The following is a 22,155-nucleotide window of genomic DNA, read 5'->3' on the forward strand; positions in this document are numbered from 1 at the left end:
ACATTTGGGGGATAATAAGACTAGATCAACTTTGAATTTATGCAACTTAATTTTCAGTCATTGGAAATGCATGTGAGAACTTGGTCTTTCTGACCAGGAAAACTGTTAGCTTTGAAGTAGACAGTTTAACACTTGAACTTTGTATGTACTTGGCCCCCTAGTGTGCGTTTTATTTCTTTCATTCGAACAGTACATTTGTTGTCAGTAGACTGATTCTGTTTGTGTTTTTTTTCTCTAGGAATTAGCTCTTCGTAGCCAGTTACCGACACTGGACCAGGAAGGTGGGACTCAGAACCCAGTGCCTTCGCCTGGGATGTCTCAGGAGCTGAGGACAATGACGACCACTAGCTCCGATCCCTTTCTTAACAGGTGGGTGAGGGCTGTTCCTGGCCACTGAGAAGGGGAGCAGCTTCAGGAGCGTCGGGGGGGACACCAGACAGCATTGCTGTAAATGGCGAGGACAGTGGAACTCCAGGTTCAGAGCCGGCTCCCGTGGGAGGACATGGGCCGTGGGGACCTGGGGACACTTTCCCAGTCATGTGTTGGCTTCTGTCTGTTGACTGACGGTGACTTAACACCACAGAGTCGGCGGGCACGTGCGTGCCCTTCCACGAAAGCAGATGAACGTGGTCCTAAACGTCCTCAGGCCTGCGTTTGAAGGATCCAGGGCAGGAGTTTCCCACATGAGTGTGGGCCCTGCGCTTTCGCTACAGGAAGTTCAAGGACATGAAACGTAAGGTTGTGCCTTTTGTGAAAACACACAGCTATCAAAGACACTGCTTCAAACTCACGCAGCCCACAGGTCCTTTTCAGTGAGTTCACCCAGATGGGTTTCCGGCAGAAATGTCGGTGCCGTGTATGGAAGCAGGTCACACTCTGCGCCAGGAAAACCGTTTACAACTAAGGCTTGACTACGGTTCATTCTTCTGGGTTGCAAGATATTTATGGAATTTCGGTTTTTAAAAATAAGGAACAAATGCTGTCTTGTCTGTGTACTTTTGCTTTTGGTTGTGTGTGTGTGTGTGTGTGTGTGTGTGTGTGTGTGTGTTTAACCAGTTCTAAGCAATGCACTTTTTAAACCATTTAAAAAATGTTTGGTTTAGGAAAGCTATCGTACCGTGCTTTCAGTCAACACCAGCTAAGCTGAAAACTTCGTGATCTTAGAAAAACAACATCTCTCTCATGTGACCAAAATACTTAGTACCGTAGAAATCCCATAGTTTGCTTGGTGGTAAGACTGGCACTGGTGCCCTGCTTCCCAGGCTTGATTTCGAAGGCCATCGAGAATGTATTTCAAGTTTGTATTGGCTCCTTTGACACATCCGGTTTAAAGTTGGGCCAGAAGTTGAGTGTATTTACACAAGATTGCAGTTGTGAACTTAAACGAGGTTAATTTGGAAAGGTTGAAGTCAGAACTTTGCTTTTTCCCCACAAGGAGAATTCAGATCAGTAGAATCCAGGGCCCATTTGGAGACCTGTGTTGGCCCCGGGGTACAGTTGGACTGTAGGGATGCAGGTGGACGGCATGTCCTTCTGGCAGCTGTTCGTGAAGATTCTCTTAGAACTTCACTGAAGGCTGGGCTGCAGTTTGAGACTTTCCTGGTAAAGGTCACGGGGTGTCCGGTCGTCCATGCTGCTGTTGTGGGGGCAGTCCTTTCTCCACTCGGTGAAGTACCCCAGCTTCTAAAACCCGTCTCACTGTAGCATTTCTCTTACAGAAACTGGATGGCTTCCCTGTTGTCTAGTGTTCAATTCAAACGTATCTTAGCTCCAAACACTTGGGACCCCACCTTGCCACCATGCTGACTCTTGTCCCTCGTGTGGCATCCCGTGTCCCCTCTGCCCTGACACCCTCGGAGGTCAGGTTCGTGTCCTCTCCATAGACTTTTCCACACCCCTCTCTTTGCTCTAAAAACATTTTGCTCACTTAACGCCGGAGTGTGATTCGTCACCGTGTTTGTTCACCTCCCTCCTTGACGTCATGAGCCTCTCAGAAAGCATCATTCGTAGGTTTTTGTTGTTCCCTCTCTGTCTTCAGGGGCCTGGGCTCAGGCCCATCCCATGGGAGCAGGTGCCCAGGGAGCATGTGTGAGGTGGTGGGCTGCAGGCCCCAGGAGTGCGGGCTCCTCGGGAAGAGTTGTGCATGGCCCCGTGAGTCAGCCCTTTGCCCCCGAGTGCCCTGTGCGTGGTGCGTGCATGCGCTTTTGGTGGAAGGGAAACCGAGCGTATCCTGAGGGAGGCCTGCTCCAAGGCAGCTGTATCTTACAAAGACGGTCTCAGACGCTCATCTGTGATTTCTTGTGTCTTTGTGAGGCTTTTGCGTCTTGCCAGAATCTGGCAGAAGCATCGGAGTAATCCAGCAGTTTCGGGGTGCAGGGTTGGGGGGAGGACAGAGCACCTGCATCAGGTAATAAGGGAGGAAATGTGGGGGGATTGGGTGTTCAACCCTGAGTGACTGTGAAAGCTGGTTTTCATAGCTTTAGGTGGGTTTTTTGGTGCACTTTTGTGTGAGCTAAAGAGCTGCCCAAGTGTCCAGGCATTGAGAAAAGTTACGGTTCACATCCCTGTCAGAGACCATCAGGAACCCCACTTTACCATAGATTTTTAAAAATTAGTAGTACCCAGATTTTGCTGTCCATGCCAGCTGCTGGGAGTGCCACGAGCTCAGGGCGATGTTCTGTTCACACAGCCAGTGAGGAGATCTACCGTACTGTGTGCTCGAGCAGGCAGTGAGATCTACTGGGTGCTCACACGGGCAGTGAGGATATTTAGGCTAGACTATGTGCTCCTGCGGGCAGTGAGGGGAGATTGTGTGTTCATGTAGGCAACGAAGACTGACTGTGTTTAACTTCATTAGCCTAAAGTTAAAATCTTGACTCGTGTTTTTCTGTTTTTCCCCAGGGTGTGTGCCCTGTAGTTGTTTTCTTAAATGTGTCCTTTAGCTGGAACAATAAGGGTTCCTGTCTTACGCTGAGGTGTTTGGGGTTTTTTCCCCTACACAGAAGCAAGGAGATTTGGTTAAGGAAATTCTCACCTTGTCGGCGGTGACTCCGTCTGTTTTGGCCCGGTCCAAAAGGAGTTCTGGTTCTTTGTCTTGCGTTGGTGTTTCCTTCGCTTGAACTCTGCACGAGCTGGGGATCTGAGTGTAGTGCCAACCTGTCTCGCCAGTACCTGGAGTTGCATTTTGACTCGATGCCTGTGCTGTGCCACCTGGGAGATGGAGACCTTGAAATAAGCAGACTGTGTGCACCCGCTCCGCCCCCCTCCCCAGACAGAGATGGGGTTGCAGAGAGCATACCTACACAGAGAATTTCTGTCATCTAGGAAAACTGTGGCTGTATGTTTTTTTCTTTTCTTTTCCTTAATGCTTATTTCATTTTGAGATAGAGAAAGAGAGCAGAGGAGGGGCAGAGAGAGAGGAAGAGAGAATCCCAAGCAGACTTGGCACTTTCAGCACAGAGCCTGACGCAGGACTCAAACCCACGAACCGTGGGATCATGGCCTGAACTGAAGTCGGATGTTCAACCGACTGAACCAACCAGGCACCCTCTTATTTTCTTTTCTTGCCACCTGACCCAGGACCTTCAGAGTGGTTTGGGTTCCTTACAGCTGCCAGCTTCAGTCAGGGTTAACTTGTCTGGGGCACCCGGGTGGCTCAGTTAAGCATCCAACTGTTGCTTTAGGCTCAGGTCATGATGTCACCGTTCGTGAGTTCGAGCCCATGTCAGGCTGTGTGCTGATGGTAGTGCAGCATGCTTGGGGTTCTCTCTGTCCCTCCCCTACTTGTGCTCACACATGAAATGTCTCTCTCGCTCTCTCTCAAATAAAGAAAGAAACAGACTTTGAAAGAAAAGGATGAACTTGTCTGCCTCCCTTCCCTCCAGGGCTGTGTAAGATCCCAAAGGAGGAGGGGCTCGTTTCTTAGGCTGCAGGAATGGTTACTCGTCATCTTGGAGAACCGTGTTGGTCCTCAGCAGGCGTTCCATGTTTACCTGGAAATCATTGGAAGCCCTCGTGTTGCTCTGTAACTGTCCTGTTTTGTAGTGGCACCTACCACTCCCGCGATGAGAGTACAGACAGCGGACTGAGCATGAGCAGCTACAGCGTCCCTCGAACCCCTGACGACTTCTTGAACAGTGTTGATGAGATGGACACAGGTGGGTGTGCTTCATTCTTAGCGATCCGTCGGCAAGACATGGCAGGTCTGTCAAGCTGCTGTGAGCAAAGGCAGTTCGGAAGAAAACCAGTTAAGGGGTACCTGCGGGGCTCAGTCAGGTAACATCTCACTTCAGCTCAGGCCGTGGTTTCGCGGTTCACGGTTCAAGCCCCGCATCGGGCTGTGTGCCAACAGCATGGAGCCTGCTTGGGATTCTCTCTCCCACTCTCTCTGTCCCTCCATAGCTTGTGTTCTCTCTCTCTCTCTCTCGCTCTCGCTCTCGCTCTCAAAATAAGTAAATACCCTTAAAAAAATAAAACCAGCTAAAATCCTGAAAACTTGATTCAGATCAAACCTGCTTTGTTTCTCCATGGCACTTTGTAATCTGTTTCCCAGTTTTCAAATATCCTGGACGACTTAGCTCTGATGACGACTGGTGATGTGACCTATTTTAGCACTTACATATTGAGTTAGCTGGCAAGGCCTTTGAGGACCCTCTCTGATGACTCAGTTTCTTTCTTTCCTTTTCTTGTCTTTTTTTTTCCTTCCCTCCCCTCCCTTCCTTTAAAAAACTTATTTTTTTGGGGGGGGGGCGCCTGGGTGGCGCAGTCGGTTAAGCGTCCGACTTCAGCCAGGTCACGATCTCGTGGTCCGGGAGTTCGAGCCCCGCGTCGGGCTCTGGGCTGATGGCTCAGAGCCTGGAGCCTGTTTCCGATTCTGTCTCTCCCTCTCTCTCTGCCCCTCCCCCATTCATGCTCTGTCTCTCTCTGTCCCAAAAATAAATAAACGTTGAAAAAAAAAATTTTTTTTTTAAATAAAAAACTTTTTTTTTTTTAAACATTTATTCATTTTTGAGACACAGAGCATGAGCAAGGGAGGAGGGGCAGAGAGGGAGACACAGAATCGGAAGCGGGTCTCGAACCCACGAACTGTGAGATCATGAGCTGAGCTGAAGTCGGACGCTCAACCGACTGAGCCCCCTGGCGTCCTGATGGCTCGTGTTCTTAATCTTGGAGAGAGACTTCTGTCTGCGATCCGCTCGCCCTCTATCGAATGCAATTCGGTGTGCACCTGCCCCTTCCCTGAGGGTTCTGCTCCAAGTTAGGCGTCAGGGGCTCCGAAAACCAGGGGGAAAGACGAGGCTGTGGGGCTCACCTGCTTACTGTCAGAATAGCTGCGGGGCATCTTGCAGGAGCCGAGAAGGGTAATCAAGGAACTGGCGAGCACCGATGGCCCTGGAGTTGGCAGCGAGCGCAGGGCATGCACTGGCCGAGAGACGGAGCAGCCCCCCGTGGCTCCAGCGGCCGGTTCCCTTGCTGGCCGGTCGCTCATCCAGCTCACGGCTTCAGTGCTCCTGAAGGTGCACCCTGCCACCTTCTTTGCTTCCCTCAGACTCTGGTCCCCCTTCCCGTGCCCACACTTGAGACCCATCTCATGCCCAGCACGCTTCCCCTGCCCCTCCCGCCTCCCCTTTGCTCTTCTCCAAACCCCTGTGCCCTCCATGCTCTGTGCTGCTTTCCCGGGAGGTATGTGCCCGGGAGCTCTAAGGAATGCGAATGTGGTCATGCTCAAAAAAAGGTTTCCTGGCCAGGTAAGTCAGGGAACCCTTAGAGGGAAGGCAAGGGAGGGTTATTTATTCACGGGCTTCTGGGAGGCTTGTTTTGCCCTGAGGAACGGGAATCTCCAAGGCCGAATAGAGTTTTCATCCAGTCCTTTTACACTAGTGGTCCCCAGGGTGTAACGCTGAGTCCCGTACAACAGGGGGATCACAGAAAGGAGGCTGTCTCCAGGTTTAAGATTACGAGTCATTGGAGAGGGTCCTCAAGTGCCTGGCCAGCTAACTCAGTATTTTAAGTGCTGAAATAAGTCACGTTACCAGTTTTGGTCAAAGAGCGCTTAAGCTGTCCGCGCTGTTTTAAAACCGGGAAAACATCAATTTCAACCTGCCATAAAGTGTGCTTGAATTCACTCCACACCGTGACTTTTGCATTTATCTCACTTAGTGGTTTCTCTCTAGAAGAGCATCCAGTAGCGATGCACGTGTGTGATGTACGTGTTCTTTCTCTTACTGGAGATAGTTTTTCAAGGGATTTCGGTTTCCCGTGACCCCCTTCAGTGCTCAGTTCATAGTAACAAGCAGTCAAGCTGCGGCTTTAGTATCTGAACCCGTGTTGAAGCAAAAGTAAACTTGGCATTATTTTGTCTTCGGTGAGTTGTTCAGCCTGAAATAAACTGTGGGCATCGGTTCGGGGGTGAGTCCGGTGTGTCTGAAGGCTCACGTCGCACAGCTCTGATGTCCGCTTTTTCAAACCCGACTCTCTCCTCTCCGTCCCAATTAGGCGACACTATCAACCAAAGCACCCTCCCCTCTCAGCAGAACCGCTTCCCAGACTACCTAGAAGCCATTCCTGGGACGAACGTGGACCTCGGGACGCTGGAGGGGGACGGGATGAACATAGAGGGGGAAGAGCTGATGCCTAGTCTGCAGGAAGCCCTGAGCTCAGACATCCTCAACGACATGGAGTCCGTGCTGGCCGCCACCAAGCTCGACAAAGAAAGCTTTCTCACATGGCTATAGAGCCCTCAGGTAGACCGAATTCCAAATCTGTGAAGGATCTGAGGAGATGTGCCCGAAATTTCCAGGCATAGCCGGTCGCAGTCTTGTGGCTGATACAGAGAACGATGAACAGACGTCCAGCAAGATTCTCTCACCCACTGTCTCGCTCTTCCTTGTCCGTTGCTGCTGTTAATATGTTGCTGACCTCTATCCTAGTTGGCCCTAAAGACTCGAGACTTTTGTTGTTTCTTTTGCTACTATAACTACTGTTCGTTTTGGGGGCTGGGGGAAGTGAGCCTGTTTGGACGATGGACGCCTTTCCTTTTGCCCAGTTAGACATTCGCCCATCACCCTAACTGAATACTCAGACTTGGAACTCGGATGCTTCGTGTCACAGCATTTACTCTGTCAGGCAGTTGTTTCTTCAGCTGCGTGTGGTGTGGCCAGTGGAAAACCACAACTGGCTCGTCTGCCAGGCCAGGAATGTCGGGTCTGATGTTACGTACTTCGCGCGGATTTGATGAGCTAGCTGAAACCGAGGCTGAAGACTGTTTTACTTTCAGTGTTTTTTTTTCCCCTCCTAGTGTTCTCGTTAGTCACATAGTGACCTTGATTTTATTTTAGGAGCTTATAAGGCATGAGAGAGTTTTTTCCATAGAAATATATTAATTATTGCCACGTACTCTAGTATAGGTTTGGGTGGGTTTATTGTGGGTTTGCTTCTTGTTTGTTTGTTTCCGTTTTGATTGGTTGGGTTGTGTTTTTGTTTTGTTTTGTTTTTGTTTTTGCCCCCACCCCCACCCCCCAACCTAGACAAATTACCATAGTAGCGAAGAATCTGTTTATAGTTGTATCTCGGGGCGGCTATTGTAGTGCCTTTGGTAAAAATCTACATTTCCTGATTTTTTTAACATCTTATTTAAATCATGATTATCTGCTCTCTCTATATATACCCACACACACACACTTATAATCTTTGTAATAGTGTGATAGCAGAATGTATCTTTTTTTTTTTAAGGTTTCCCTACTTTCCAATTTATTTTAAAATGGTAGTTTTGAATGTATGCATTTAGAATACATGACTAGTAGTTTATATTTCAGAGGTAGTTTAAACCTGGTTGGGGCAGTCTGCAGACATTTGGGTAGTTTAGTATTCTAGAAAGGGCTGTTTTTACGTAGAGTGTTGAGAGGAGCACAGTCTGCCCTCTGGCACACAGTATTGTCTGATGAATTTGAAAGAAGAAAACAAGATAGGGCTTTATTTTCCCCTTGATAATCCCTGGGACTAATTTTAAGCTTTGATGGGAAATCACTGAATAGGTTCATAATATACGTGACAGAGGTAAGCTTTACATAGTGGTTTTCCTTCCTTTAGCTTTGGAAATTTACCTTCGCCCTAGTTTTGGGAGTAAATTCTAGTACCTTAGTTCTCATTTGTAACAAACACATTAAAGACTACATGGAAATATTGCCTACAAGATAGTTCTTAAAAGACTTGCTCCTACTTCTGTATGCTGAGAACTGACCCTAGACAGTACATAGAATTCTGTCGAGGTTGTGAGTTAGCTGGTAAAGTGATCAGATTTAAGAAATGTATATCGGTAGTTGAGTTTAGCAAAGAAATAGAGATAATCCTGATTATACTTTTATTTTTACAGGAAGAGATATAACTAGAGTATGTGTCTACAGGAGTCATAATGGTTTCCAAAGAGTATTTTTTAAAGGAACAAAATGAGCATGAATCAACTCTTCAATATAAGCTATGAAGGTAATAGTTGGTTGTGAATTATAGTGGCACCAGCTAGCACCTCTGTGATTAAGGGTCTTTTGTTGTTTCTAGAATAAGCCCTTATTTTCAAGGGCTCATGACAGACATAAAAATCTATTTTCCTGGCTAAAACTGTTAATGGAAGATATGCTTGGGAAGATAGATTTTTTTTTTTTTAATTACAAAATCAGAGTATTTTGACCCTTCAGTTTAGAGGAGAGCAGAAGTCAGGAGTGAGACGTTTTAGATTAAGTACCTCCAGTGCTCAAACATGCAGTCGCTGTGCTGTACATAATGATCCTTAGGTTGATCATTTGCAATTACTGGATCTAAGGGTTTTATTAAGAAAACAACAGAAAGAGTAAATCTTGACTTACCTGAGGGGAAATGGCCACTGTGCAGATTCACTGATTTTTTTTTTTTTCTTTAAGAGCAATAATGAAATTGTACCTAGAATGCATAATTGAGTAAATGGACGATCCAGCATGTTGTTTTTTCTCTTGTGCTGAGGGTCAGAGCTACTCGGAAGGCACTCCCAGTTTGCCAGTAAGCTGCATCTGAAACAGCCACAGAGTAGGCTTAGGCCCGGGGGCGGGGGGCAGGGGGGGGGTGGGCATGGCAGGGGTCTCGAGGACTCAGTGGGACCTTGGTAGAGGACTTGATGAATTTCTTTTTCTTCCGTAAAGACTGGTCTTGCAACTCGCTGTCATTAAAGGTGGTTGTTCCTAAAGTTTCAGTCACTTCAGTACAGCCACAAAACAGGAATAGGAGTTCTTGTTGCCTCGACTTTAGCTCGCCCGGTTACACCTTGGTGCTGAGGCACCTGACGGCCGCCATATTTGACTTTGTCATGCCCTCTGTACTGATGACCTGACAGAGACCTAGGAGTCCTTCCTCTGATCACAGCGTTGATGTGGCCTTTCTTGTTGTATGTCCTCGTTCCTAACGTAAAAGTGTTTAAGTGCTTCCTGGTTGTATCGGGTAGCGTCGGGATAAGATTTTAACTGGGTATTCTTGAATTGCTTTCACAATAAACCAATTTTATAATCTTTAAATTTATCAGCTTTTTACATTCTGTGTTCTTTTCAGTTAGGGCTTCTTAGAGCTACTCACACTTGATGGAACGTGTTGATTTGGGGTTTCAGATTTTCCAAAGCACTGTGTGTGGTCATAACTATTTTCTAATAAATATAGTGTCTTTTTTAAAAAAGAAAAAAAAGCATTAAGGAAGTGACTTTATATACAAATAATATTGTTTCAAGTATTCATATTAAATAGGTGCATTTTACTGGGAGTTTGGCAGAAACATTGAAAAATAACGGTAATTGATTGTAATTCATAACCCACACCAGTGTTGACACTCACAGTGCAAAAGCGAGAAGCGGTGTCCAATGACTGACAAGTGCGGAGTGTTCACATCTGAGAAGTGAGTACTCAGATGTATTTTATCTCCGGCAAGCATGTTTTTGTAAGGGTTGTGGGTGTGCCTATCTTAACAGTTGTCTTCTGTATCATGAAAAGTATTCTCCACAATTTAAATGTTTTATATTAGAGAATTCTTTAACGCACACTTGTGAAATGTACATATATAGTACCCATTACCTTTTTGTTATCTGTTTTAGATGTAAGAGCATGCTCAAATGTTAGGTACTTACATAAATTGTTACATTTTTTTTTCTTATGTAATACTTTTTTGTTTATGTGGTTCAAATATATTCTTTCCTTAAACTCTTCTTTGGTGTTTTTAACAATTAATATATTTAAGACCTTTTGGCTTCTTACTGGTCTTCCAATAGAGCAAGTCCTAACGACAAGGAAATATAAAGTGATTATACTTGTGACCAGTAGACACGTTAAACTTAAGGCTGGTTTGGCTTTTGGACCTTTTGAAGCGTGGATGTCATTCTTTGGGTTGTTTGTTTAATTTTTTTTAATGCTTCATTTATTTTTGAGAGCAAGAGAGACAGAGCGTGAGCAGGGGAGGGGCAGAGAGAGAGGGAGACACAGAATCCGAAGCAGGCTCCAGGCTCTGAGCTGTCAGCACAGAGCCCGACACAGGGCTCGAACTCACAAACTGCGAGATCATGACCTGAGCCGAAGTCGGACACTTAACTGACTGAGCCACCCAGGCGCCCCTGGCCGTAATTCTTTGAATTTTATGTTGTGTGCTCTTCACATGGACCATGGCCATTGTTGGTGGTGTTCAGAAGAAACGGAAAGGAGCTTTATGCAGTCTTGCAAAATAGCCTTTGGTTTTTCTTTCTCCGCGGTATTTTCTCATGGTCTCCAAAATTTAAAACTTAGGTTAATGAAAATTATTAGTTATTGTTTTATAAATAATAACATTCACAAATTTAGCTGGTAGGTCCTGAACTTTGAATAAGAAGTAGATGTGATTGTCCTTGAAAATGATTTATTTCTGTGCTTGTGTATGTAGTAGTATCTTTCAGTTAAACTGTCACACATCAGTATTGCAGAGGGAAATCTGAAAACTTCATCTTTTGTTATGTGTAATTTCTTTACAGTGGAGGAATCCTAATTTTGTGGCCCTGGAACCTTAGCATTCCCCTTATCTTGTCCAAAGTGTCGTGGTTGTGCCTCTCAGTTCAGAACCGAGCCTCGTGTGTGTAGCATGGCCTGACTCCCGGGGGCTGCTCTGAGAGGCCATGCACTTGCCAGACAGCTGGAAGCCCAGTGATAGAAGTGCTGCCCTCACTCTGCGTCCTCTGGGTCCTAATTGTACAATCTTTAAATAGTTGGTTTAGTGAGTGTGTGTGGCACAATACTCAGGAATATATTAATTTGGATGTGGGAAGAAGAGCCTCTAAGGGGAGAGCAAGGGTGTGCCTTCTAAGTGTTTGGGGAAGGATTCGGTGTCTTACTGAGAACCTGATGTGCAGTAATTTACTTTTTTTTTTTTTTAAGATAGACCCAGAACTACAGTAAAATATGCCAGTAAGTGAATTGCTTAGCTGGTGAACAGAAAAATGGTTTTCCAGAGAAAGAAAGAACAGTAACTAGTAAGCCTACGTGATGACCGCGGGAGTGGTCAGTAGACCTGTGAGTCCTGTTCAGTGCCCGCGGCCGCCATCCTGTCAGCTGAGGTCCTCCCCGAGGACCCCATCACGTCTCCTTACCTTCTGCGAGAACAGCCAGCCATCCCTGCCCTGGGAACCACAGGTTATGTTAGCTTTATATTCAGTTTTGTAAGTCTGGCTTGCCAGGTAAATTTGTGTGCTGTGGGGAACCGGCTGCGTGTCGTCTCGCTTCACTCTTTGGACACGGAGTTGCTCTGTGTCCCTGATCACAAGAAACTTCGTAAAGGTTTGTCTTTTTCAATTAAAAATCTAATTAATTAGAAATGAAATTGAAATTGAATTCCGTGATATCTCTTACTGCAGTTTTTCCGCATCACACATGGAGTATTTTTGGCCATGTTATCTGGATACAAAAAACTATGTAAAATTGATAACTTCCTGAGCGTAAACACAGCCAACATAATAGGGTCACTGTTGAAAACAGGTGCAGAATAGAGGCATGGGCGAAACAAGGTGGCTTTTTTTTTTTCACTTTTTTTTAACATTTATTTCTGTAGGAGAGAGAGAGAGCATGAGCAGGGGAAGAGCAGCGAAAGAGGGAGAGAGAGAGAGGGAGGGAGGGAGGGAGGGAGGGAGGGAGGGAGGGAGGGAGGAAGACACAGAATCCCAAGCAGGCTCCAGGCTCCAAGCTGTCAGTACAGAGCCCAATGCCCTGTGAGACCATGACCTGAACGGAAGTCGGACGTTTAACCATCTGAGCCACCCAGGTGCCCGCCCCCAAAACAAGATGGTATTAAGAAGAGATTCTGAATTTTAAAATCTGCCATATTTTAGCAGAAAACAAACTTCTGGACCAGGATACCTGACCTCCAAGCTGCTAGGAACCTGTTAGAAGTTTAGAAAACAACAACCAGAAAAAAAGGGAAAAAAATTGATTATCTGTCTGCTATTCAAAGCAGTATTTGGAGATACCTGAGCCAAGAGCCTACTTTGCAAAATCCCTAAACAGCTAATCTGGTGCTTAGAATGCCTTTCCCAAAAGGGGGGAAACTATTAAAAACTAGTTACTCTAACTTTGTGATTAGTTAGTACTCCAAGTGGATGAGTGGACAGGTCTTGATTCTTAGTAAAAGGAACTTCTTTAAGAAAAAAAAGAAAATAGGATCTAAAGCAGGAGGTTACCCTTAGTTAGCATGATATTGAAGCCTGCTGGCTTCTTAGGGTAGGATACAGCTTTACCCGCATACTTCTTCCTGTCTTGTCCCCATGTGTATTTTATGATGAAACTAGTTCCTGTGACCTCCACAGAGTCTACGAGTTAAACAGCACCTTTTGGATGTAGTTTTCGTTGTGGGATATTAGAAACCACGTCTGAGTCCCTTTTAAGGCCCTTGGTTCAGTTACAGAGCAAGTTCTTGGGTTATAGGGATTTGCACGGGCTGAACAAGATGCTCCAGCTGACTGAAAGTTACTCAAAGCTGTGGATCAAGTGGCAGGATCTGAGGAAAGGTCATCTCAGGAACACCCCTACAAGCTACCGAAGGCTGCTGCTCCAAGCCAACATCGTGACAAGTGGCTGGAGATCGTTTCTCCCCGAGGGAGCCTCGAAGCAAGTTGTATTTAAGCGCCTCTCCCTGCCGATGGAGAGAAGCGTGTGTCCAACTGGGGTTCGGTGCAGGGGTCTCGGCTGTGATTCAGCAGGATCTAAATGAGAGAGGATCACAACCTACGGCACTCAGATCACTAGGGTGACCATGAATCAAGATCTTAGGTTTTATGAAGGGTACAAAGAATCCTATTTGTTGAGGAGGTTGAAGTCATACTGTAAAAGCTCCCACATTTGCTCCAATGTTTTTCTCTGGGCACCCTTATAAAATAGTAACAATGGGATTGTACGGGGTGGGGGGGAACACAGCCTTGAGACTCGGTTGTCTTCTATAATCCACACCAGGAACAACGATGTACCTCTTGCTACATTCTAGGCCAGAGGAATTTCTGTGGGATTCTGCAAGGGGATCTGCAGAACAGCATGAGCCTGGCCGGTGCCTCACAGGGCACGTGTGTGTTAACCAGCTCAGAACTCCCCTGGGAGGACACATGGTTCATCTGGAACAGGGTGGCAAGCCCTGGCCAAATCTGGAATATTGCTGAGGGAATTTTATAGTAACTTGAACTAAAAATTAACAGTTGACCGAATCTCTCAGTCTTCCAAAGTCATTACAGCACAAATCTCAAGGCCTGAACATTTACAAGAGTTTCCATTGTGTTCTGCTAAACGTGGCAAATTTCAAAAGCAAATTAATCAAGTTTATGCACTCCTGTCGTCATTTACTGCGGGAATAATCTGTGCAGTCTCCAACACTGGGCGTGAGGACCAAAACAAAACGTTAGGATGACTGGCACACTGATAACCCTTAAAAGCAAAATTGTTTAACATAACCATGGTCTTTCTCAGTATACCCTTCAATAGAGGCATACTGGTCCGTTCAGAATCCTTCAAATCTGAGTAGGTCTGCCCTGTCATCAGTATACACACCGAGTCCCTTCCCCTCCCCAGTTTTACAGAAGTATGCTGTTTTCAGTAACTATTTTAATCATAACTTACGGGAACATTTGCACCTGTTACCTTCGTTGGTCATACCAAATCCTTAAAGATGCAGGCGTTTTTGCCATGCTTAACTGAGTGGCTTGAACCTGGATCCAGACCCCACGGTGTCGTTCTACAGGGGCTACCAGTGGAGCGGGAAGCCTGTAACGGAAATGTGTGTGCGCGAGGTCATACTCCCTGGGGCTCACGACTGTCCTTACTTCTTGGTTCTGGGCTTCCCCGCTCCACTGCAGCTGTGACTTGCTCTCCGTGCAGACACAGTCCTAAGGGGACCGCGCGACACTGACCATGCTCCGTCCTGTAGGTCGTTAAATCTGTCTCGTTTCTCTGAAGTCTTGTACATTGGTTCAGCAAACACGCCGTTGGGTAATACTCGAGTACCTTCCTCACATCGCCTAAGAGACCGAAGAGACGAGAAGGTTAAGTGCCGACCGGCACGGTCCGCACGATGTGCCGCGAGAGCAGAGTCTTTGGGAAGTTGCCCTCCTCCCGAGACGACGAGCTCAAGCTCCGTGCCTGTAGGACCGAACCTGGCGTCGAGGGGCTGTGATGGAGCCGCCTGAAGCGCAGGTGTGGGCAGAGGACATAGCGCGGAGGGGGAACTAGGGACGTGTGGGGGTGGGGATGTTTCAGTTCGGGCTGCGGACAGTGGGTCATAGAATTGAGTGATGTGTGCAGGGCATTAAGTCTTAGGATGCTGGACGGGCCAGGACCGGGCACTGTGTGCTCGCTCTGCCAGGCTCTTCCCACGTACTGGCCTAGTGAATCCTGGCAGCAGGCCAGTGACGGAAGATCTGCCCTAGTTTGGCAGGTAAAACTGGCTTAGTGCTCGCTCACCCCAGTGCTGCTTCGGGCTGGCTGCTCCGGACCTGACCTCTGACCTGACCTCTGCCGCCCGCCGCTTCCGAGTCGGATCCCACAGTGAGAGGTGTGCACCCGAGGAGCAGCGGAGGCCTTGGAAGGTCCTCTGCGCAGAAGGATACTGCTCCCAAAAGTTACTGGAAGTGCAGGCTCTCAAACCGAATCTGAAGCAAGTCATGATCGAACTCACCCAAAGAGCAGCAGAAAGAGGCTGACACACAAGTGAAGTTACGGATTTCCGGACGCACCTCCCCAGATGTAAACTGTGGGTGGGGTGGAGTCGTTCCCCCCGCGTCCTGGGTCTGTTCTCCTCACCTGGGAAATGGGGGGCAGGAACGGGAGGGGACCTTGAAGGCTGTCTGCTTTGAGAGTTACCGTAGAAGTCTGTTCATCGGACGGACACGAGCCGGTACTGTCTGAGCACGTTCTTAACTCGTGAAACTTACCTCAAGTGAAGAAAAACGAGGCCACCACAAGCCCGTGTCACGGGAGGGTCCTTGGCAGCAAAGCCTGATTCCTGGGCGCATGGGGACGGTCCTGGCTCCTCCCTATGTCCAGACGGGCATATCATGCAGGCCAGTGTGAGCTGAGGCCAGGCAGGCCTAGTGTACAAGTGCACCTCTGTTTCACCCGGCTTTCGTGGACCCCGATGGCGACAGGAAGCCGGCAGCTTGGCCGGGAGGGGAGAGTCGTGGCTCAGAAGCTCTCCAGCGGGTGCCTGCGGAGGAGCCACAAAGGGAGCAGGAACCCCAGTGCCCGGTGCTGGTGGCACCGTTCACACCTCACTCCTCCAGGGCGTGTGGGCAGGGTAGCGAAGGGCAGCCTCCCTCCCTGCAGCGTGGCGGCCACCTGCGGCCGTGGTCACTCAACCCCTGAAGAGTCAGAGCCCGAGGGCCCTCATCTGGTCAGGGAGTGAGGGAGGCCGCGCACGGGGACCCAGAGCACGGGTGCGGGCCAGGGGCCAGGGCAAGTGGACCGGTGTGTCCCCCACAACCTTGAGGCAGCGGTGAGCTGGAGTCAGCCCCCAGGACGGCGCAAACGGAGCCTGAGGTGGATGCGGCTGGACAAGTGACCGAAGGATGGGCAGGTGCAGAGAGAGCATTCGCCAAGTGCAGCTTGCTCTGTGTTAATCCTGGGTCGTCACGAGGCACAAGTGACCTCACCACCTTAACCTAAGGCGGCTCTCTGGTGTGTCTGACCCCGTTCAACTTGAACTCGACACCCAGGAAACCCCACAGACGACAAGACCAGTCCGCAGTGCCTTTAGAATCCGGAGCAAAACCACCCAAAGAAACCAAAACCAACACAGAGCCCTCCAAGATGCACAACGTGTATTCAAACACTTGTCACTCCACTATTTTAAACCCCGTTAGCACATATCTGCATATGGTTAAGACCTGGTGCCACCATCTCATTTAAGGCAACACACGTGACGAGGGAAGGTTGGCAATCCTGTTACTTCATCCCAAACAGAAATAGACCTCGTTTCTCCAGTTCACTCTCTGCGTCTTAAAGTGGACCAGAACCGGGGCGCCTGGGTGGCGCAGTCGGTTAATCGTCCGACTTCAGCCAGGTCACGATCTCGCGGTCCGTGAGTTCGAGCCCCGCGTCGGGCTCTGGGCTGATGGCTCAGAGCCTGGAGCCTGTTTCCGATTCTGTGTCTCCCTCTCTCTCTGCCCCTCCCCCGTTCATGCTCTCTCTCTCTCTCTCTGTCCCAAAAATAAAAATAAACGTTGAAAAAGAAAATTTTTTTTTAAATAAAAAAAAAAAGTGGACCAGAACCACCTGTGTGTCTGATGACACCGTGGGGGGTGGGGCCTGTTCCTGATGAGCTGCCGGGCGGAGAAACCCCTTGGTCAGGCCCAGTGAAACCCCAGAGAGCAGCCTGGGCCGGACCTGCTGGAGCGCTCTGTTCCCAGGACGGCACCTGGCAAAGAGACCTGTGGTCTGCCCTCCCCTCCGTATGGCAGAGTGTTTGTCCCTTGGGTTACAATGTAAATGACCACTGGTCTCCATACCAGCTACTCAGCCCCACGGCTGCTGGGCCTTCCGGCCGGTACCAACAACCCCCTCACCAAACCCTGGAGCCGAGAGGCCTCCTGGGGTCTTGAGAGGCACTCGGGCAGGGTTGCCAGGGGCAAGGCCCACGAAGTCATGACTGAGGAGTCAGATCCACCAGACCACAGAGCGAGACGAGAGGGTTTAAGACAGGGTGCGTCCAGCTTCCAAACTCAGAATAGAAGTCTCCAGAGAAGAACGGGGCCCAGGGAGGCAGGGACCCTTGCTCAGAGCCACACAGCTGATAGAGCAGTCGAGCCAGGAGTAGAACCTGAGACTTTTGGCTCCCCGCTAATGTATCTTGTAACCACATAGGTAAAAATCAGAGTCAAAATTAATCTCAAAAACTCAAATTGTGTGCATATAGTACAGCAAGGGCTCACACCTTGGCAGACACCCAGCATGCGGCCTGATGGAGGAACAGCAGACCCGCATCCCTCTGGGACCTGTGCTCACAGAGGGGAGGGTCCATGCAGCCGCCCAGCCTCGGAAACCTCTCGTTCTCTCTCCTCTGTCTTCAGCGCACGTAGCTTGATTCATGCAAATTCAGGCTGTGGGAAGATGCCCGTCGGAGGGCCTTGGTGGGTAACTGCTGCTGCCAGCCATGCAGCTGGGCACACCGGGCACTGGTCTGAGAGTGTTAGGACTCATCTAATACCAATGATGAACAAACCCGCACTCTGCTTCCAACCAGTTCATTGTTTAGAGAAGTAGTTTCAAATACTGTCTGAATATTAGAATCGCTGGAGTGAGAGGGCATGAGTGAGTGGGAGAGGGGCAGAGAAAGAAAGAATCCCAAGGAGGCTCCATGCAGAGACCATGTGGGGCCCCATTTCAACCCTTGGATCCTGACCTGAGCCAAGATCAAGAGTCAGACGTTTAACCAACAGAGCCACCCAGGCACCCCACTTTTATAAGATTTTTTTTTTTTTAATGTTTGTGAGAGAGCATGATCAGGGCAGGGGCAGAGAGAGAGGGAGACACAGAATCTGAAGCAGGCTCCAGGCTCTGAGCTGTCAGCACTGAACCTGATGTGGGGCTCAAACCCATGAACCGTGAGATCATGACCTGAGCAGAAGTTGGACGGTTAACCGACTGAGCCACCCACAGGTGCCCGTTTTTTAAAAATCTTCACTGTATGTATTTTTTTTAATTGAAGTGTAATTAACATACAATGTTATGTTAGTTTCAGATGTACAACATATTGATTCAACAGTTCCATCCAACAGTTCCACTCGGTGCCCACCATGATCAGGGTGGTCTCCATCTGTCCCCACATATTGTTATCATATTATTGACTATTCCCTCTGCTGTGCTTTTTATCTCTGAGACTTATTTATTTTATAGCTGGAAGCTTGTACATTTTACTCCCCTTTATCTATTTTTTCCCTTTCTCCCCACCCACCTTTCTTCTGGCCATTACCAGTATGTTCTCTACGTAAGAGTCTGGTTTTTGGTTCGTTTCTTTGTGTCTTTTGTTTTTTGGATTCCACATGTGAGTGCAATCATATGATGTTTGTCTGACTTATTTCAGTTAACATAATGCCCTCTAGCTCCATCCATGATGTTGTAAATGGCAAGATCTCATCCTTTTTGATGGCTGAGTAATATTCCGTTGCACATATATACACATCATGTCTTCTTTATCCGTTCATCTGTCGGTAGACACTTCGGTTGGTTCCCTAGCTTGGTGACTATAAATAATGTTCCAGTAAACGTAGAGGTGCAAGTATCTTTTCAAATTAGTGTTTTGGGGCTTTGGGGGTAAATACCCACTAGTAGGATTGTTGGATCATAGAGTAGTTCTACTTTTAATTTTTTGAGGAACCTCCATACTGTTTCCACAGTGGCTGCTCCAATTTACTTTCCCATCAACAGTACAAGAGGGCTCCTTTTTCTCCACATCCTCACCAACACTCGCTGTTTCCTGTCCTGTTGGTTCTAGTGATTCTGACCAGTATCAGGTAACACCTCATCGAGGTTGTGATTTGTATTTCCGCGATAATGAGCATCTCTGTCTGCTGGTCATCTGGATGTCTTCTTTGAAAAAGTGTCTATTCAGGTCCTCTGCCCATTTTTTAATTGGATTCTTCATTTTTTTGGCATTGACTTTTAGAAGTTCTTTATATATTTTGGATATTAACCCCTTTTCAGTTAGATCACTTGCAAATATCTTCTCCCATTCTGTTGGGTTGCCTTTTCGTATTGCTGAAGGTATCCTTTGATGTACGTAGTCTTTTGTTTTGGTGCAGTCCCAACAATTCTTTAGCTTTTGTTTCCCTTACCTGAGGGCACATATCTAGAAAAAGGTTGCGATGGCCAGTGCCAAAGAGATTACTGCCTGTGTTTTCCTATAGGAGTTTTATGGTTTCAGGTCTCCCAGTTAGGTCTTTAATCCTTTTCAGGTTTTTTTTTTATGTGCAAGAAAGTTTCATTGTTTTGCGTGTGGCTGTCCAAATTTCCCATCACCATTTGCTGAAGAGACTGCCTTTTTCCCAATGTATATTCTTTCCTGCTTTGTGGAAGATTGATTGACCATATGGTCCTGGGTCTATTTCTGGACTCTCTATCCTGTTCCACTGATCTCTGTGTCTGTGTTTGTGCCAGTACCATACTATCATGATCACTACAGCTTGGTAATATGGTTTGAAATCAGGGAGTATGATATCTCCCACTTTGTTCTTCCTTCTCAAGATGACTTTGGCATTCAGGGTATTCTCTGATTCCATATAAAGCTTGTGATTATTTATTCCAGTTCTGTGAAAAATTTTGTTGGTATTTTGATGGGGATTGTGTTGAATCTGTAGATGGCTTCAGGTAGCATAGACATTTTTAGCAGTATTAGTTCTCCAATCCATGGGCCTGGTGTATCTCTACATTTGCTTATATCGCCTCCAGTTTCCTTCCTCATTTCTTACAGTTTTCAGAGTACAGGTCTTTCACCTCCTTGATTAAGTTTGTTTCTGGGTATTTCATTCTTCTTGGTGCACCTCTTAATAGGATTATTTTCTTAACCTTGGTGAGCTTTGAAAAACCTTCATGTGTGGGTTCTCCCCACAGAGATTTTGCCTTAATTGGACAGGTATAGAGCCTGGGCATCAACTGTAATGTGCAGCCAGGGTTGAGAACCCCTGGGCTACATGAGGAGGCAGACATGGAAAGTGGTAGGGGTGGCTCAGTGCGCCATGGTCTGGGTCATCCCCGTGGGCCAAGGAAAACCATAGTGGGGACACCTGACCCAGATACTATGGGTCAGAAAGTGTCAGAGGAAGTAACCGTGAGAGAGGGCCACTTGAGGCCTCTCCCTGAGCAAGTGTGTTTAAGGGGAGTCTCCCTTCCCATCGTGCCGCTTTGATTCACAGCTGCTGGTTGGTCCTGCCTGAGCCAGTTAGGGTCAGACTGGGTCTCCTGAGGGTAAGGGGCCAGGCACCAGGTACGAAGGTTTTCATACCCTACAGGAGGTGTCTGTTCTCTGCCTGGATCCGTGGTCAGCAGCGAAGCCCGTGTCTCCAGGAGGGGCTGATCAGGAGTGGCTATCAGGAAGACGGGGTCTGGCTGGCTTGACGAGCCCCGCTTCTTGGCATAACTCTCCATAACCCAGCATAATTTTTAGGGTGAGCGTTGGGGTCTGGAACACAGAACTCCTCATTAATATTGCAGCTGCATCACAAATCAAACAGACTTGATGTGCTGAATTAGGGATTGAGAAGTATTCATTACCTTGCTTTTGATGGCTAATCTCATTCTGGTTCCAAACAAGCAACTGGCAGAGAGTTCTTAGAATATAACCTAGCCGTGGAGATCGAGTCTATATAATACAGAGTATATCCAAGGTATTAATCCGAGCTGCTGAAGGAAGTGGGTATAAAATATATATCTTTATTTTAAAATCCTTATTTGGCCTAGCTATATCAGTGAAAAAGTGTCAGACTTGTGATTTATAAATCTCTACAATCTGAACGTCTGAGTAGACACTATTCCTGCAGGAGAGAATTTATCTTCCTATAGGATGCATCTCCAGTCTGAAACCTTGTCCGTCACTTGCTTTAAGTAAGTACGGTCATTACACGTGATTTATAGCTTCTCAAGCTGTTTTTCAAATGTTAGGTCTGGATTTCCAAGGATGACGAAGTCTGCGTGATACTACAGTGGTGGATACGTGACATGGCGCACTTGTCAAAACCCACAGAGCTGTGAATCACGAAGACTTGTCCATAATGTCTGCACATTTGTAAAAGACCATTTACAAATTTAAGTTTACAAGTTTAAATTTACGAGTTTAAGGGGGTCCCGGGATGGAATCCAGAAGTCTTGAAACTACCTCTCTGAAGCCGGTGGGGGAAACGTTGCTGACCTAAGTAGCCTCAGAAGTGAATGGAAGTCTGTGCACAGCCCTGCGGTCTACTCGATAATGTTGCTCCCTTCCAATGCTCCTGCTCCTGTGCCCTGGAACTGAGCGATTAACCAACCAGATGGATGACCGTGACCAGGGCCGGGTTTCCTGCTGCTGGAGTACGGGCTTGTATACGCAAGACGAGTGTGTGTGTGGTACCGGGCTAGACCGGAGACATCGGCACGAACTCGGGTTTGGTTCAATGTGGACACAGCTGATGGCACACTTGTGCAGACGTGGGTCCGTACACGGGGCAGTGTGCACACGTGCTTCCTTGCCGTCAGCTGAGTCTGGAAGCAGCAGCAGCAGCACACAGTCCTGTCCCCACCCCCTTTCTTACACAGACAGTAGCGCGTCGCGCACGCTGTTCTGTCCCTTGCTTTCTCACTGATCAATGTAACCTACGTACTTCCTCTATCAGCACTGAAGGCCGCGAGTGTTTTCACAGCTGCACGATGTTGTGTTGTATGCACACCCCGTCGTTGGTGCAACGGCCCCGATCGGTGGACGTGTGCCCTTCCCAGTCTCGGGCCATTTCCCGGTGATGCTGCAGCAAACGCACTGGTCCGTGCAGGACCCTGTTCGTGTGCAGGTGCGTCTGTCGGACAGAGTCCTCCAGGTGAGAACGCCGAATCACTGGGCATGTGCCCTTGTAGTGTGATCAGTACAGACAAGTTTCAGAGCACGGAAGTTCCACTTTTATGCACCTGCCAGTA

At 47.8% G+C, this 22,155-nt stretch overlaps 1 protein-coding gene across 8 annotated transcripts in view; it reads left to right on the top strand.

Annotated features, from left to right (window-relative positions):
* YAP1 (Yes1 associated transcriptional regulator) overlaps positions 1-10,214 on the top strand; it is a 113,351-nt gene extending 103,137 nt beyond the window's left edge. For all 8 annotated transcript variants that reach the window (XM_043579165.1, XM_043579170.1, XM_043579166.1 and 5 more), the window contains 3 exons: positions 239-369; positions 4,045-4,157; positions 6,496-10,214. In XM_043579165.1, the coding sequence (XP_043435100.1) occupies positions 239-369; positions 4,045-4,157; positions 6,496-6,734 (483 nt within the window). In that variant the 3' untranslated portion in view covers positions 6,735-10,214. The remainder of the gene's footprint in view (positions 1-238; positions 370-4,044; positions 4,158-6,495) is intronic.
* Positions 10,215-22,155: the final 11,941 nt, after the last annotated feature.

Source organism: Prionailurus bengalensis, chromosome D1, assembly GCF_016509475.1.
Source record: "Prionailurus bengalensis isolate Pbe53 chromosome D1, Fcat_Pben_1.1_paternal_pri, whole genome shotgun sequence".
Taxonomy (NCBI): domain Eukaryota; kingdom Metazoa; phylum Chordata; class Mammalia; order Carnivora; family Felidae; genus Prionailurus; species Prionailurus bengalensis.